Source organism: Dryobates pubescens, chromosome 11 (genome assembly GCF_014839835.1).
Source record: "Dryobates pubescens isolate bDryPub1 chromosome 11, bDryPub1.pri, whole genome shotgun sequence".
Taxonomy (NCBI): Eukaryota; Metazoa; Chordata; class Aves; order Piciformes; family Picidae; genus Dryobates; species Dryobates pubescens.
Genome location: NC_071622.1, coordinates 24,813,065 through 24,830,122, shown reverse-complemented (window position 1 = coordinate 24,830,122; position 17,058 = coordinate 24,813,065). Strand labels below are relative to the sequence as shown.

At 37.5% G+C, this 17,058-nt stretch overlaps 1 protein-coding gene across 1 annotated transcript; it reads left to right on the top strand.

Annotated features, from left to right (window-relative positions):
- Window positions 1-558: 558 nt before the first annotated feature.
- Window positions 559-12,702, top strand: FNDC7 (fibronectin type III domain containing 7). Its single transcript, XM_009900901.2, has 14 exons — window positions 559-622; window positions 1,044-1,062; window positions 2,066-2,320; window positions 3,725-3,979; window positions 4,867-5,127; window positions 5,585-5,842; window positions 7,152-7,406; window positions 8,064-8,321; window positions 8,734-8,988; window positions 9,859-10,113; window positions 10,654-10,914; window positions 11,497-11,526; window positions 11,993-12,060; window positions 12,550-12,702. Exons 1-13 carry the CDS (start codon window positions 560-562, stop codon window positions 12,031-12,033), a joined length of 2,466 nt encoding a protein of 821 aa, XP_009899203.2. The 5' UTR covers window position 559; the 3' UTR covers window positions 12,034-12,060; window positions 12,550-12,702.
- Window positions 12,703-17,058: the final 4,356 nt, after the last annotated feature.

The window sequence follows — 17,058 nt, the reverse complement described above, 5'->3', positions numbered from 1 at the left end:
TCTTGATGCTTCACACCGTCTGTCAGATGTTTTCATTTGAAGACATGAAAGTATATTGTCAAAGAGGAACGAGTATCTAGAAGGAATACGACGAAATTAGAGGGAAAACTCTCTGCCCAACGCAAAGCATTGGGAAGAGTGGTTCCCGGGCAGTACGGCCATGTTCCGTTCAAAAGGGAGTACCATGAGGGCATCATTCCTGACAAAAATACATAAGTACACAAAAATGTCATTGATAAACTGAACAGCAAATTTAGAATTTACATTGATGTTAATTATTTTATTAATCTTACAAAAAACCAATACAGAATCTGCATTCTGTAACAGAAGGGAAGAAACCCACCATCTGTCTGCCAAAAAGTTCAATGTTACCGGACTCTTTCAGCACGCTTTTGGTAACTGATAGTCCAGCAAGTAGGAGGGCCTAACCTAATGCAACCTCCTCATGTTCCGTTGAGCTGAACCTGTGGTGATGGCACTGCTGGAGGATACTGTTCCTCACAGCAGGGATCAGCCGGAGCTCATCCCCACATGAAGGCTGGAACCAAGTTCTGCAGAGATGTGTGGTGCAAAAAGTAAATCATTAATATTTATTGGACTGCTTTTCATCTGCCTAGAAAAGGTGAGTGCAAACTCATTTACTTTAAAACTATTTTCAAGAATGATATTGTACTTTTTGTGAAAGTGAACCAAAAATTAGGGCAGAGGCTGACACCCACTGCTACATTCATATTTTGTTACTATTTCTACAGTATTTACAAGTGACCGAAAAATAATATATTAGGGCACTTCAAAGTCTTTCAACAACTGAAATCTGGATCAGTAGGCAGATTCAGAGAGGAAAAAGAAGTAATACAATCTGCGTACCTGTACCAAGTCTCATCAGCTGCATAAACTTTCCATGCTTAAAGAATCTGAGCAAATAGATCATATCAGTAAAATGTGGGGTTAAAATGTTGTATTATAAGTTGTTGTTACTATTCTTTTAATTTGACAAACAAAATATTTCCCTGTACCTAATTTTTTTACATCTTCCTTTTCAGATCTTTTCAGCTAACACAGGTAAATCTTCAAAGTAGCGATTTTTTTTGCCTGCTTATTTTTGAATGGGTCTGAAGAGAACACGTGTGTTATTTCTAATAAAACATTCTGTAAGTTCTAGCAGTTTTCAAGTTTGATTCAACTTTAAAAAAAAATATATATATATAAATTTAAAACCTCATCTTTAGGAGTCTAAATGTTATTGGACACTCACACAAAGATCCTGACAGATCACTTGTGCCTTGACGCTAGTGTGAACCAGGGAGAACACTCAACTAGACAAACTTCATTATGTACATAACTGTGCTACAAACAGGATTCAAATTGTCCCATATTTGCTCCCAGTTAATTGCTGTACTTTTAAATTAAACAGAAAAGGCCCAATCTTAACTCAGCTCAAAAAACAAACAAAAAAAACCCACCAAAAAAACCCAAACATAAAAACAACCAAAACACACCAGAAGAAGTATGATCTAAAAGCAAATATTTCCAGTGCTTTACAATATTTTACGCTTTCTTCAGTTTTGTATTTGTTGCCTTAAATGTGAATACTGACTAGTTGAAAATGTGAAGAATACAAGATTGCAAGAAATGCTCTCAGAGTCCATTAATTCTCTGCATATATTGCACTGTCAAGTCTTAATGCTCAGACACTGCAGGCGATGTCATTGCAGTATCTGGACACTTGTAACATGTTCTTTTTGTGATTTGTAAAACAACAATTTGATCCTGTTCCTATGTGGAATACTACTGAGACTGGTTATATAGTCCCCTACCCAGCTTATACCCAGAATAACATGATACTGTGAGAGCAAGCATCAGTTATTACAGTAATTAATGGATTGCAAAAGTGAGCAAGGGAAACAGCACTTCAAATTCAGTGGAACGTCTATTGTATGAAAACCAGGTGATGTAGATGCTTGATAAGAAGCTGAGCAATCTTCCTGTCAAGGCTTGACTAAATTCAGGAATGACTGAAATGTGGGGGTTTTGATAATGATAGTGTGGTGTGGGTTTTTTTTAGGTTTCTCTGTGTCTGTATACAATGTGACATCACAAAGCATTCATCTCAGATGGCCCAAGTTCTCAGGAGCCTCTTCTTACAGAGTCACAGCTACAGCTGTGAATGCTGTAGGCCATTCATTACTGGCTCATTTTAGTGATACACTGAAAGGAAGTCTGACTTCATTAATTCCCAATACTGTTTATACTATACAAGCAGAAGCCATTGACAAGAATGGAATTATTCTTGCAGAAACACAGATCATACAGTCAACAGGTGAGTAAGAGAATCTTTGTGAAGTGTAATTTCTGTTGATCTCTGTAGAACTGTGATTTTACCCTTGGTGTTTCATTGTATGGGTAGGGGAATAGCTGCCATTTCTGTTGAAGCCTTTTGCTACTCGATTCAATATTAGCATGCTTAGCTCCTTCGTCCCTCTTTTTTTGTTTTTCATGTATGTGTTTCCCTGCCCAAGCCACATGGCTTGCTCATACAGCATCTTTCCAGACCGTGTACCTTTTCATTACAAATGCAGATGTGAAACTAGATACATTTTTCAGTACTGATGCTGATAAACAGTATTTTTCTTCCATTTACAAAAGGACTTGTAGCATGTAAGTCATTGATGGACGTTGGAGAAGTATCCATGTAAAACAGAAGTTACTTTTTATTTCATCACTGAAATGTAAGAGAAAAAGCTATTCTGTTGGAATTCTGGTTTTAAAATAATTTAACTGATAATTTTGAGAAATAGCCATTATTTTCCCAGTAGAATTTGCTTCTTACAGAAGTAATTATTACAATAAAAAAATTAAAAGTATCAGTGTCTAAAAGTGTAAGTATAAAAAACCCCCAAAAACTCTATTGCTAGCTTAGTTACAAGAGAACAGGTATTAATGATTAATGTCCTGTAATTTTTTTTCTGATAAAAATCATGTGCTATTTATTGTCTGCTTGACCATTAGGCAAGCAATTCACTTAGATTTGCACAGAAATTTTTATGAATTGTTAGTAAAGAAAATATCTTAAAAGGGGGAAAAACAAGTCATGGTGTAATAGCTCGGTCAGAGATGGCAAAAGACGCACCTGCAAACGTTCCATAGGCATGGTTCTATGGAATATATGTTACTGTTTTTACAAATGCTGCAGCAGAGAGTCTGACTATAGCTGAGTAACAAAAGAACATTTATTTTCAGAGTTCTGGGTTGGGTAAGATGACCTCCCATGTTTCCTTCCAAAACTAATAGGCATTTCTGTATCACAGTAACAGAAAATCATATGATTCAGCATCCTGTTTCAGACTGCTTTGTGTAAACATCCACCACTTCTTTGTATATATTGCTTTGTACATCGCTTTCTATAGACATCCATTATAGGTAATTGACTATAGAGCAGGACAAAAACAGAGACCTCTTGGTGCAACCTAGGCAAATTACTGGTAATTGTCAATAGTGATTTCAAGAGTACTAGAATGTTTTTACTGAAACATTAAAAGCTGGTCTAGAATATCTCAAAACTGTGTATTTTGTTAATGTTTATTTAAACTTTGTTTAACTTATGTAAACATTCATAGGAAGTGTAAGCCATTTGTCCTACGCTTTGTCAAACATTCAGAGCACTTGGAGCTACATAAGGCTGAGTTCTCTGCCTTCAGCATGTCTATTGTTATTTCCATTTTAGCTCCAGACATACCTATTATTGACCAAGCTTATTCAAAACTTAGCAACAGCATCACAGTGGAATGGAGAGCGGTGCCTGGGGCTACTAGTTACCTGCTGACTGCACAAGAAGGAGATTCCTTCATTGAAGCTGTGGTTACAGATTCTCCAGGCACAGTGACAGGACTGAAACCTGCCACCTTGTACAGAATCACTATCAGATCTATAAATTCAGGAGGAAAAAGCCAGCCTTCACCTTTCAGAAAAACAAAAACAGGTAGAGTTCCATTCTTACTCTTATTTCACATTCCGTACTGTATTATAGAGCATTTATGCAAGCATCCTTTTCACTTTTTAAAATACTTTTTAACATTTGAATAGAAACCAAGCAGTATAACCCAGACATGTACCAGTACTAAACTGTTATAATTTTGTATTTTAAATTGTATTGATCGAAAAAACTTCAATTTTTTGAGGATTTAAATTCAGCCATCTGACTTAGTGACCAGTCTGCATGAATGGTTTATTTTATGACATTACTGTAAGTTAAATATTTGATTGTCAATTTTAGGATATTTTAAATGAATATATGTATTTTACCAAAATTGCATTCTTTTTAAACAAAAGCCATAACTTGAGGGAATAGATGAAATGAAGAAACAACTAAGAGAGTAATAAAATAAGACAATGTAAAACTTAAAAGGACTGGAAATGCAGTATCTTCCTAGTGGTTTTCATTCTTCTACACACTCAATCTTTCAAACTTTGCGCATGAATGACCTTCATTTTACAATATCTGTAGTACAGAATCACAGAAACTTTCAGGTTGGAAAAGACCCTCAGGATCACCAAGTCCAACCAATAACCCTGCTCTAGAAGTTTCACCCCTAAACCATATCCCCAAGCACCACATCCAAAAGACCTTTAAGCATATCCGGGGTTAGTGACTCAACCACTTCCCTGGGCAGCCCATTCCAATGCTTGACCATAATGGATGCCCCAAATCAGTGTCCCTATTTATTCTGGCAGTCTTGCATTGATCTATTTCTCTAGTTTTGTTTTTGCTGAGTTTTGTCAGTGTTTTTTTCTGTGTATTTATTTTAAATTTTGCTCTTTCAAATGATATTACTGAAAAACTAAAAACTTAATTGATGTTCTTTACAGTCCTGGCTGCTCCAATTCTGTCTGTTAGTTCTCCTACCTGTGACTCCATTGCAGTGAGCTGGAAAGCTGTGTATATGGCAGCTGGATTCTCTGTGTCCCTCATAAGATCAGATGGTTTGGGCACAATGCTGAAGGAGAATACCACCAATACCTCCTTGATATTTACAAATCTAGATCCAGGAACTCTCTATAGTATCAAGGCATATGCCTGGAATGCTAATGGGATACCAGGAGATGATTTCACATATAACCAAAGAACAAGTAAGATATTTTCTTTTCTGAAAATAACTAAGCATTTTAAAAAAGAGACAGCAGGAAGTTTTCATGTATATGTGTGATTATTTTATGGTTTTCAAAGATACATTGGGTAGATTTTCACATCATAAAAATTTTACCCCACCTCAGAGTTCTTTAAAGCTGAGTTGATGTGTATTCTTGAAGCAAGGATACCATTAACTACCACTGAACCTGTACCTAGGACAGGCCTGGGTAAATCAGCCTAGACAGATTTGCAGATTTTTCTAATTGTAAGAAGCAAATAAGCCAAGGAGCCTTCACCAGAAAGCTTTGTGATGGTGTAAAGCTAGAACTATTTGTTTTTTAAATTGTCACTTCACTATGAATGAGGGTAAGGTCTGCATGGCAAATACTGTATTTAGCTTGCTAAATAGGCCATGTGCTCAGTTGTATTTATGTGTTCCAAACTGATATACCGTAGGTCCTAATACACCAGCAGATGTTCAAGTAGCTTTTAATAGTGGTGCTTTAAGAGCTATTGTTTCTTGGATGCCATCAGAAGGGGCTCTGACTTACAGTGTGACAGCCTCCAGTGGACTCTTGAAACTGACGTGTAACACATCATCTGCCTCCTGCATGATGCCATCACTCCAGTGTGGCTCTGAATATTATGTTTCTGTCACAGCATACAATGATGCTGGATCCAGTAAGCCTACTGATGCAGTAAGCTTAAAAACTGGTATGTATCACTGATTGTTATATAGCTAATGGCATTTTAACATACACTACTTTAACTTTGATGTGTGTTACTTTATAATTCACAAGTGATTCTCAGTTATTTCTGCTGCTGAACTTCATGCATGAACTGTGCCATATACTTTTCTATTTCTGGTGTAATAGCCTGAAATTTCTTCATATTCTGCAATTGTCTATATGTTGTTGTCTGAAGCATTGTGCCTGCAATTTCCTCTAACAGAGGAAAATTCTTACAGAAGTAGCTGGTCTAAAGTCAATTTTCTGAGTGTAAAACAAACATAAGGAATAACAGATCTGTCCAAATATGTCAGATTGGAAGAAATATATGAGGAAATAGCATTAAGGACTGGCCCTAGGCTGAGAACTGTTCTAGGCTAAACCTGGTTGTTAGAAAGGAGGTCATGGACCATTCTTGTGTAGTAGCTTTGTCTGGACAAAAGGTTACTCATTTCAGCTACTGAGCATCACAGCCATGTCAGAGATTGTTGCTTCCTTACCTGTTAGATACACTGCCAATGTAAGCAAGACCTAAACTATTTATGTTATTATGTGCTACCTTAAAGACACAACATTATTTACTTAATTACTTGATGTAGCCTGTCTCATTTTCACTTCTTATTGGTACAAGTTAGAGGTCATCCATGAGATCAGCTTGGAGGTGGATCTAATGGGACGAGAGAGCCTTAATCAAGAGACAGCATTTAAGCTATGAGCTGTAATAGCAGCAAGCTGAACCTTGTTAGCTAGAAAATAAATGTTACTTAAGCAAAAGCCATGGATTCTTAGTGTAACGTGGTATTTTGGGAAGCCTCCAGAAAGGAAACCTGAGCAAAGCACAGCTCCATTCAGACACAGCCAGTGAGTTTCAGACCAGTGTAGAATGGGTTTTCACATATAAGCTTTTGGATGCCAGCTGCTATTCAAGCTGCTCTTTCTATTGTCATCCAAAACTGCTAGCTGTGAACACAGATTCTGTCAGTTCTTTTCGAAATACTGTCTGGTGCCATTGTCTCAGATCAGAGGGGCTCCTTAAGCAAATCTCTTTTCTGTAAAACATGAAGTTATCATCTATTTAGTTCTGTAAAAATGACACTCACTTTTCATCCTCTGTAAGGGCAGTGAAGTGGCTGTTTTCTTGAACTAGACAGAACAACTGTTCGAGTAGAATAATTCTCTTGTGTTCCAGGTTTTCCTTTATTCTCCAGAAGTATAACTTCAATAAAAAAACTTTGTTTACAATTCCTTTTTCTTTCTTTCTTTCTTTCTTTCTTTTTTTAAAATTGTTTTGCCAGTTCCTTGTGCACCAGTAAATATATCAATTGAAGAGGATGAACCTGGACATTTGTTAGTATCGTGGTCTAATGTCAGTTTTGGTCATTACTATGTGGTTTTTGTGAAGAGTGATGATGGCCTGGAAGTGCACTGCAACACATCACATCCTCAATGCCATTTCCAGTCAGACTGTGGCTTCACTTACTTCATTAGTGTCTTTGCATATAACAAAGCAGGGCAGAGTCCTTTGGGTAATGTATTCAATTATACCACTGGTAAGTAGCTATGTACTCTTAAAAATTCATCTTGCATCCTTTACATGTGCTTACATTGGAGTCAATTGATTTTTATTGGAAGATACTTTAAAACCTATTTTTATTCAGTTTTTGAGCAAAACATACAAAAGTTGGCATTATAAAAGGACCACTTGATATTGCATTTGGATTTAACTGGCATAGTCTAGTGCAACAACGTGCTTACAAACACATCACAATCATCAGGCAAGGACCTATGAGTAACACACAGTCCTGGCGTTTGAATTCCAGTCCTATCTTTTTCTCTTGCCTTAGGAAGGGTGTACCAAAGTCTTAAACCTGTTCGTAGAGAGTGTTCATATTTGGAAAATGAAAAAATGATGAGTTCAAATGGGAAAGTGTGAAGGACGCTGCTAGAGTTATTGAACCTCTTGATGCTCTGAGATTTTAAATCAAAGAGATATGTAATTCCTGTTTTACTGATACACTACAGTGCCCTCTTGATTTGGCAGGAGGAACTGAATTGATTCAATAATAAGTCTAGAAGCAATGAGACTGCACAGTCACCCGTGAAGAATTAAGACATGAAGCAGTAGGATAAACAAAACAAGGCTTTCTGGTTTTGTGCTAGTTTTCAACTGACGTTCAGGTTTCCTCCTCTGCCTTGTCTGACCCCAGCTCCTTGCTGCCCCAGCGACCTGAGGGCTGCCTTTGTGTCGAGCGACACAGTGCAGGTCACCTGGGCTCCTGTCCGCGGTGCTGAAGCGTACGAAACGAGAGCCGTGGGCTGGGGCGGCACCGTGCTCTGCAACGACACCGCCACGGCCTGCACCTTGTCGGCTCTGCAGTGCGACACCCGCTACGAGATCACCGTTTATTCCTTCAGTGAGGCCAGGGGCAGCAACACGTCCTGTGCATCCAAGTATGTGGCAACAGGTACTACCATCACTCTTGTTTAACAGAAGAAATCATTAGTTGGACACTGCAGTGATTCATAGATAAAACATGTTGCTGGAGTGACACTGCAACTGATAAAAATAATTTAAAAACAATAAATACAGGATGTCTTAACAAAATTCACTGTAAGCAGAGACCTACAACCAGATTTGGTAGCTTCAAGTTTTTGAAGAACAGATGTGCAATCAATCTGTGTGTGTGTGTGTGTGTAAAATCCTTCTATTGTTAGTTCTGTCACAAGCTATAAATTCTCACAAGGAGTAAACATTTAAGAATCAATATCTTTTCAAAAGTAGTTTGTCAGTTATAACTGGAATTTAATGGTCATGTGTAACTTAATATGGTGTGCATAAACAATCTGTTTAAATACTGTTAATATGAAACATTTCAGCTCCCTGCAGTCCTGAAATAAAAAATATCTCAAAGGAAGCTCATTCTGTAATCAGTGTGCACTGGCAATCAAACAACGAAGCAGCTACCTATATTGTCACTGCCAGAGGAGGGGCTGGACTTTGGCATTGCACAAGCTTTGGAAATTCCTGTACCCTGATTGATCTTCCCTGTGGATCTGCTTTCTCTGTTAGTGCTATAGCAAGATCACCAGCAGGAGAGAGCTTACCAAGCTACAGTGTGCCTTTAGAGACTGGTATGTGGGAATTGTACATAGTGGAACATACTTAGCAGCATAGTATTAAAATATTTCTATGCCTCTTTACATGTTCTTGGCTTTACCTTTTTATTTACAATGTGAATGCATTATACTATCTATTGTTGAATGTCCTCTGCTTAAACATGTATCTTCCACTGTGTGAAAAGGAATGATCACTTGGCACTTGCCTCATACTGATAAGCCTTAGTGCAACTAATTATCATCTGTCACAGCTGACTAAAATATAGTAACAAAATCCACTAATGTACTGCATAACTTCCTTGTCAGTATTTTGACTTTTAATATTACTGGGAGAGGCAATGAAGTGAGGCCCATGTCACATTAAAGCACAGCTTACTCACCATTCTTGCTATTAATTTGCTAGCAGAATTTTGTCCTCTACCACTTACCCAGACAATCCCCAGGCACAGTTCAGTGATTACACCAAAATGTATTTTTAACAGATGGTTTGGCTGCAGTCATTTTAGGTTGTAGAGACTTTAAATAGAGACAGAGTGGGTCTGAGTTATATGACTGGAGGAGTAGAGAAGCACTCTGTTTCATTAAACTACAGATGTACCCTGATATTCTGATGACAAGTTTTAGTAATTTTTAGTATCTTAGTGAACAGTCACCTTGTAACAATTCCAGGGGTATGACCCACTGTTACAGACAAACTGATCTTATATTGGCATTGTTTATTAGAAGCTTGCCAGAATAATCAGGTATTTTTCAGCATGCTAATGTTTCCCTGAGAAGTATGCATGTCTTAATTTCTTGGCTCTTAATTTTATACTATTGTGGTTCCACCTTCCATTTTCCAAGTACAAAAGGGAATTTACTTCTCTGGTTTTTGTTCTTTTTAAGCTCCTTGTTGCCCTGATGACCTGATACTAACCCAAGTGACGCAGTCTGTAACAAATATCAGCTGGACTGTTGGGATGGGTGCAAAAACTTATGTAACAACACTGGAGTCTCCAAAAGGGCAGGCAAAGTGTCACACTCTCCAAAACCACTGTCTCCTGGGATGCATTACATGCAGTACCAACTATACAGTATCTCTGAAAGCTATCAGTGAAACAGGTGTGGCATCCAGTTGCACATATCAAGGATATTCTTCCAGTACGTAACTTGTAAATGTATTTGGGAAGAAAAAGACTCAATATACAACTTTGTATAGTGTCCCGCTCTCACAAGTAGTGGAGCTGAAATTCAGTGCACTTTCAGTTCCCCCTTTTACATAAATGCACTTTGGCTCATTTTCTTATATAATTTAAACACTATTCTTACAACCGTCATCAGGTGGCCATATAAAGAAGTTCTGGTAACACTGATCCAGAACCAGTTTTTTAATGTAAATTGTGCTACAGCATAGTAAAATTTGAGAGATCACTCCAAGACAGCCCTGATGTCTCCATAGTCAGGAGTAACAGTATTTCAACATGTAAAGCAATGGCTGAATTCCAGCTCCATAAAAGAGTCTAAAAGTACATTTTCTTCTCTAGTTCAGTTCAAGAATTATTTTAGCTTTCTGTGAAGAAGTAATTTGTTATTGAAATGCTGCTATTTAGTGTGTTAGTAATCATTTCATCTGGTCTTAAATGTACTCTTGGAATTTATAATGTAAGTTCACAAAACTTGCTTATTCACATTTCTTATTAGGTGCTTGCTGCCCTTCTGGGGTGAAGCTATATAGACTCAGCAATAATGGCATCAGAGTATACTGGCAAGTTTCTGATGTAACAACAAACTACAACACTGATTTACGTGGCTCAAAAGGCAACTTTACCTGTACCCCTACCTCAGGTCAAAGTCACTGTGACATCACCAAGATACCTTGTGGGGATATCTACACAGTGGTAGTAGCTCCAGTTACTGATAAGAGAACGAAGCTTACATTTTGTCCTAAAAAAATATATTCAGGTAAAACTTAACATTGCTTTGAATGATGTATTTTTGCCTATGCATGCTAGGTGGTTAAAATGTAATCCAAAGTTATGTGAGTAAAGGTGGTGTGGAGTAGAACTTTTCTAGTGTTGACTCCAGAGTAAACTTCGTAAGTGCTGTCTTGCAACATCTATGACATGAACTTCACAGGAGTATTTTGGGACTGGGCATACTAAGCTATACTTATCCTCTTAACTCCATCACCCGTAACATGGTAAATAGACACTGTTGGGAGATTGTTAGTGGTTAGAGTACAAAAGCAAATAAATGAGCACTTTTAATTGTTTTTCTTTCTTATTTTTCTATAGAATTATTGGGCTTGAGTAAAGAAACAAAACAAGAACTTCTATGAACCACTCCTAAGCATGTTTTAAGTAAAAATTTATTTAAAGGGGTAGCAACTCCTTTCCCAGGACATAATGTAATCCATTACAAAACTACTGCCATCTGATAGGATTGCAGTTGTATAGCATGGACTACCTTCTACAGGCTACTAATGTTTTCTGGCTTGCAATTTGACACCTAACCTTTACACACCACTGTTTCATGTCATTTCAGTAACCTGTTCTGGAAGCTCTGTTGGAATGGGTAAGGCCCACAGTACCTTGATTCCAAATCCAGTATGTTTGCAAGATGTGTTAGCATCATCTAACTCCAAATAATATGCAAATAACAGAATTAATACTTGGTGTTTGTGTTCATATTATGCAGGATTGTCTCAAACACCTACCCCCATCCTACAATGTATCACTAAAAATAAATAAAATCTTACCTTATTGTGGCCCTAGACCATCATGCATTCTACCTGATAGCCCATAATAAAAGGCAACTTCAATTGAAGTTAATTTTCATGATTTTTTAAAAGGTAAAAAGTATGGCTTACCTCAACTTACTCTACTTTACATCTTGAGTTTTGACAGGGTAGTCCTGTGCTTTACTTGCTTGTGTAAACTACTAGAAACCACCTTTCAAAAGCAGCCACTAAAACAAAGATTTCTCAAGACAGTTGCTTTTCCGTAAATGATGTTTTCCTAATTTCTCATTTCTGTTACAGTGATTTATAGAGGAAAGAGCACTGCAGAACAGCATATCTAGATGAAAATACTGGTTCAGATAAAGGAGGTAAGTTCTAAGAGTTGTAATTCAGGTTAGGGTGTATAAATCAAAATTCTGCTGCTGCTTACTTTTTTGCAATTGGAGGGATAAGCTTCACCAGACCTGTATATCCTTAGTGTTAACCTGTTTGTTAAAATCCATCATACTGAGCTCAGAAACCTTGTATCTACTCCTATCAGTTTTGTCCTCTTATCTACATAAAACCTTATTTCACTTCATTAAGCCTTTTGTAATACTATCCTGTAATTCCCCAGAAAACCCCTCAGAATCCAAATAGAGGATAGCTTTTCAGCACTCTACTTTCTGCTAGCTAAAAGTGATCGTTTTCCAACAGAAATCCTGATGGTTTGGACTACTTGCCTCAAAAGGATGGCAAGAAGCCATTGCTGACTTTTCCTCCCCCCCATTCCAAAGTTGATTATGTCCTCTTTGCTGCTATTCTACAGCTATCCTGGATGTTAAGGTGGTTGGTAACACGATTCTTCCTCTTCTCAGTTTTTCTTTCCCTGAAGTTGGAAAGATGACTCTATGCTGAACTGCAACAATCACAGCTGCTTGAGGACTGGGAAAGGGGAAGATGAACAGCTAGCCATGTCTGAGGTCAAATTCAACAACCAAATCTGAACCCCAACCAACGAAATTTTTACAATGCAGATGAACACAGAGAGCCTCAGCCACCTCTGTGCAGAGAGGTGGTGGAGTCTCTTATCTCTATAGTGTCATTCAAAGCCCTCCTGGATGCTATTCTATGCAGTCTGCTCTAGGTGAACCCACTCTGGCAGAAGAGTTGGTCTAGATGATTTCCAGAGAACAAAATTATACTGGCTATCTGTCACTGCTCCTGTTAACTTGAACTAGACATCATGGCAGTCTCACTCTTCAATTAATTGATTGTAGATGGCCCAAGACATGATCTGCTTTTATTCACTGTCAAACTTAAATTTTCTCTACAAAACATTATTTTCAAATGCCCTCTATTGCTTAATAAAATGGTTGATAGTTCTATTTTTTATTTAATATGAAAAGAAAAATTAAGAATGAAAAAAAAAAAGTATTGTTCACAACTTTCTTCCTCAGGAGTTTTATTCAAGGATTTTTTTTCTTTGCAGTCTGTATTTTCAGAGGTCTAAAGCAATCAGTTTCTTTTGGAATCAAATTCAAGTCACAGCTCTCTTCTTTTTATATAAACAATTCTGATATTTCCATGTTCTAACAGCAACTCTAGCGTACTTCAAACAATTATAAACTGTTGGTGTATTTTCTCTCTCCCTTCTTCCTGGCATACAAGCATTGTCATCTGAAAATTACATACTACTATGCTGACAGTGACATAGTACTTCTTTCCTTAGCTCCTCTTATTTTCATGCTTGAAAACAAGAAGTGCAGTTTAAACAGAACAGCTTAGTTGTGTATCTGCTAAAAGAAGGGGGGGAAAAAAAAGGCAGAAAAGTCAGAGTACAAGAAAAACCTACACTGACTCTGCTCAGAAAAGAATTGGGAGATGTAGACAATTTACCAAAATAGGGAGGAAAAACAACACAAGCAAACTGAACCAGATCCAGGCCTCCTCCTGCAGCTGTGTGTATGTTGCAGGCATTGTTACTCAGGCCTTGGACATTGACAGTATGTGAAGCACTCATTGAAATGATTAAAAAACTTCAGTTTGGATTAGTTTCAGGTTCTGTCTGGATTGAGGCAAATTTTTTTATAGGTCACACTGACACACTTGAAGATCACAGGAAAGGACAATTAGGTGTAGTTTTCATAGACAGACTAATTACTAATATGAAGCTCTGGTTTTTATGGGGGCGGGGGGGGAGGGAAGGCAAGCAACCAAAAAAAAATCCAAATAAGGCCCAAAATAACACCACCACAACAAAACACACCAAAACAACCCAACCAAACCAGAAAAACCCAAGCAACCAAACTCCATGAAGCTCTTAGAAGACAGACTTGAGACTCAAAATTCCTGGTGAAGACTCAGAGGTAAGCAGCATCTTCATATGCTAAGTAAAACAACTGCCTTTTTCTAGAGAACAGTGTCTGTGAAATCACACATTGGGATTAATAACACCTAAGGTGTTTCATGCCAGGTGCCTTCATTAATGCTTACTTTCAAAAAAAAAAAATTAAATAAAGCTGTATTAGTTGCAATTACACAGCTGAACACTTGCAAAAAAAGGTTTTCCATACTCTTCCAAATAGAAATTATGTCTGTAAGACACATTAGGAACAGACTTTCAGTCCGGTAAAGAAACACAAAAATCCATCATTCAGTTGCTTCAGATCTGACCTAATATTGCCAAGATTTTGTAAGTGTTCTCCCACATCAACTATTGCTGGGGGTGGGGAACCAACCAACCAACACTGCAAAACCTCCAAAACATCAAGACTGGCTTTTAAAGGCTATTTCACCCTGCTTAATAGCTGGTGTACGTCTCTTGAATATAAAGTTGTGCGCCTCACAGCGGTGCAGAAAGGGCACAAGCATCTGCCGAAGCAGCAGAAGTCATCTAATTCTTCCAGGTTTCCCCTAACTGACTCCTGGCTATTTACAGACCATCTTTTCAGTCAGTACAGTAGTATTCATTTGTAAATACTAAGAGAGCTCGTTCATGATTCCTCAACACACAAATGAAAGCATAAACATGGTGTTATGCAGGGTATACTAAGTAGCCCACGATAGCAGAAATTTCTCTGCCCTTCAAGTTACTGTTTTCAATACAGACAAAATTCCAATCCTATTATTTTTAAAACTAAGATACACACAAGTCCTTTATCTGAATAGTTATGTGGCAGTAGGCAGATGTGAATCTTAAGGGCCAAAGCCTTCACTCTGCCTCAAAATAAAAGAATGCCAATTTTCTGCTACTTAAGAGCTGGAATATCGTTCAACTGAGTAGTATATTAAAAAAAAAAAAAAAAACCACCACCAACCAGGTAGAATTTATTTCTCAAAGTAGTATTTTAAGTCCAGCTCAGTACTTACTGTAGCTACAGGAAATTTCAAAGATGTCAAAAGGAATGACTACCCCAGATAGGTAACTATGGACAACAGGCACTCAGTAGAAACTTCACTTCAGAGCTTCATTTGTCACACTTCAGCCAAAAAAACAAAGAGTTGGTTCCACTGAAGCTCGGTACCCATCCCTTCTGAGAACGCTCAAAATTGGCAGGAAATTTCTTTTAATGATCCCAAGTGAAATGCCAACCAGTCAGCACTGTAAAATCCACTGGTCTTGCCACTTCTATCAGAGCTGCTCTGTTCTGTAGATCTGTTCCTTCCGGTTTCAAGGAAGATCACAGTAAAGGCTGTGCAAAGACTGGGCTGTGATGGTCTTTGCACGAGCTGCATCAAGACATTTCTTAATTGTAACTAGATGTCTCTATCCACTTCCAAGTCAAAGATTGTTTCTCAAATACCAGGATTTTGCCTGCAAATACACCATTCTTTCCTTGTACTTTCCAACAACAGCAGAAGACAAGGAGCCCTGAAGGAACAATTTGAAATCAGCCATGAATTTTTCCTGACTGAACACCGGCCTTCCAGCCTCTCTGCACATAAACTGTTTTTTTTCCCCAGGAACTGAGGTACTGAAAAATCAAAACCAGCCAAAAATTAAGGGCAAAAGAAGCCTTCTAGTTGCAAGTGAGGTAACTTAAAAAGTTGTCTTCATTTTGACAGAATCCATGCAAGCCCCCAGCAGACTGCAAAGACAGTTCTAATAATCTACTAGCCAGGGTATTTCTTAAATGACTAGTGCAGTTTTCTTAAGTAAGAGGTCAGTATTTTAGTTTTACACTAAAACGGAATGATCTTGTTGAAGCTTAAGCTTTGTTTTAAGCTCACATTTAATCAAAAATGAGGAGACAATACCTGAACCACCTCAGTATGGAAAGACTTCAAATGCAAAGGAATACAGTGACAAAGGAGACCAACAATTGAGAAAACAGAGCAGAGAGGATGAAAAAACTTGAGTTTGTTATTTGCACTTGAGTATTATGCAATGAGATGTATTGCTAGAAATCCAAGCACCCTTTTCTCCTGGTTTAAGCAAAAAAAAGAAAATCCAAATATTGAAACAGTGCCCAGGTGACTTGCATCACAAGAAGCAAAAAAGGCAGAAATACCAGTTTATTTCTACCTTCCAGTCACTTCACAATCATGAATGAGTCACACAAGGTTCTTCCCATTTTTGTGCTGCTGCATTTCTTTGTTAATTACTTTATAAGGTACTTACTACATAATATTCTTTATTCATACTAAGTGTCACTTGTCTGAAAATGAAACATGGAGGGACCAGACATGCTTCAACTGGCAATGAACGTGCAGGGAAAAGCTGACACCCAATACAAAGGAATTAATTGAGAGTTTATTCCAGATGGTTCTCCTTGCTTAGTATACAAGTCATTAGAATAATCTATCAAATAGACTTGGACTTCAATGGTTGGGTTTTGGTGTTGTTTTTGTTTTTAAATAATGAATGCATTTTGGTTTTGGCTTCTAACAACATGTTTAAAAAAAATCTGCCAGATGAAACATTCAGCACAAACTGTAACCCTTACTATTTGTAGAAAATATGACTTAAAAAAAGACACTATCAGGTAATTCCTACTTTAAATGTTTACACTTATAAAAATGCTTTGGAAGCTTGAAACTGAAATTCTTTGTAATAATTTTCTTCTTCTTACCTCCCTCTTCTCATCTTAAATGCCTTTATTAGCCCAAGACTGTCATAAATGAGAGTGCAGCTGTTGATTAAAAGCATTTAAAAGACCACAAATGGATAAATTGTGTTCTTAAAAAAAAATTAAAAACCCAACACAAAAAAAACCAAACCACCACAGGAAGCTTACATGGATCTTTTTCCAAACAAATAAAATGCATAGATGGCTACAGTACTCATCTGCCAACTTTTACAGTGTCTGCCTGAGGTAGCCTTTCTAAAGAATTACTAAACAAGCCCCCAACATAATCTAGGTCTTTGCATCAAAACCACTATC

Excerpts from the sequence above, each read along its gene's own strand:
- FNDC7 (XM_009900901.2), top strand. The coding sequence starts at position 560 with ATGTGTGGTGCAAAAAGTAAATCATTAATATTTATTGGACTGCTTTTC. Across the intron at positions 5,843-7,151 it reads TGCAGTAAGCTTAAAAACTG|TTCCTTGTGCACCAGTAAAT; the intron begins GTATGTATCACT and ends TTGTTTTGCCAG. Across the intron at positions 8,322-8,733 it reads ATCCAAGTATGTGGCAACAG|CTCCCTGCAGTCCTGAAATA; the intron begins GTACTACCATCA and ends GAAACATTTCAG.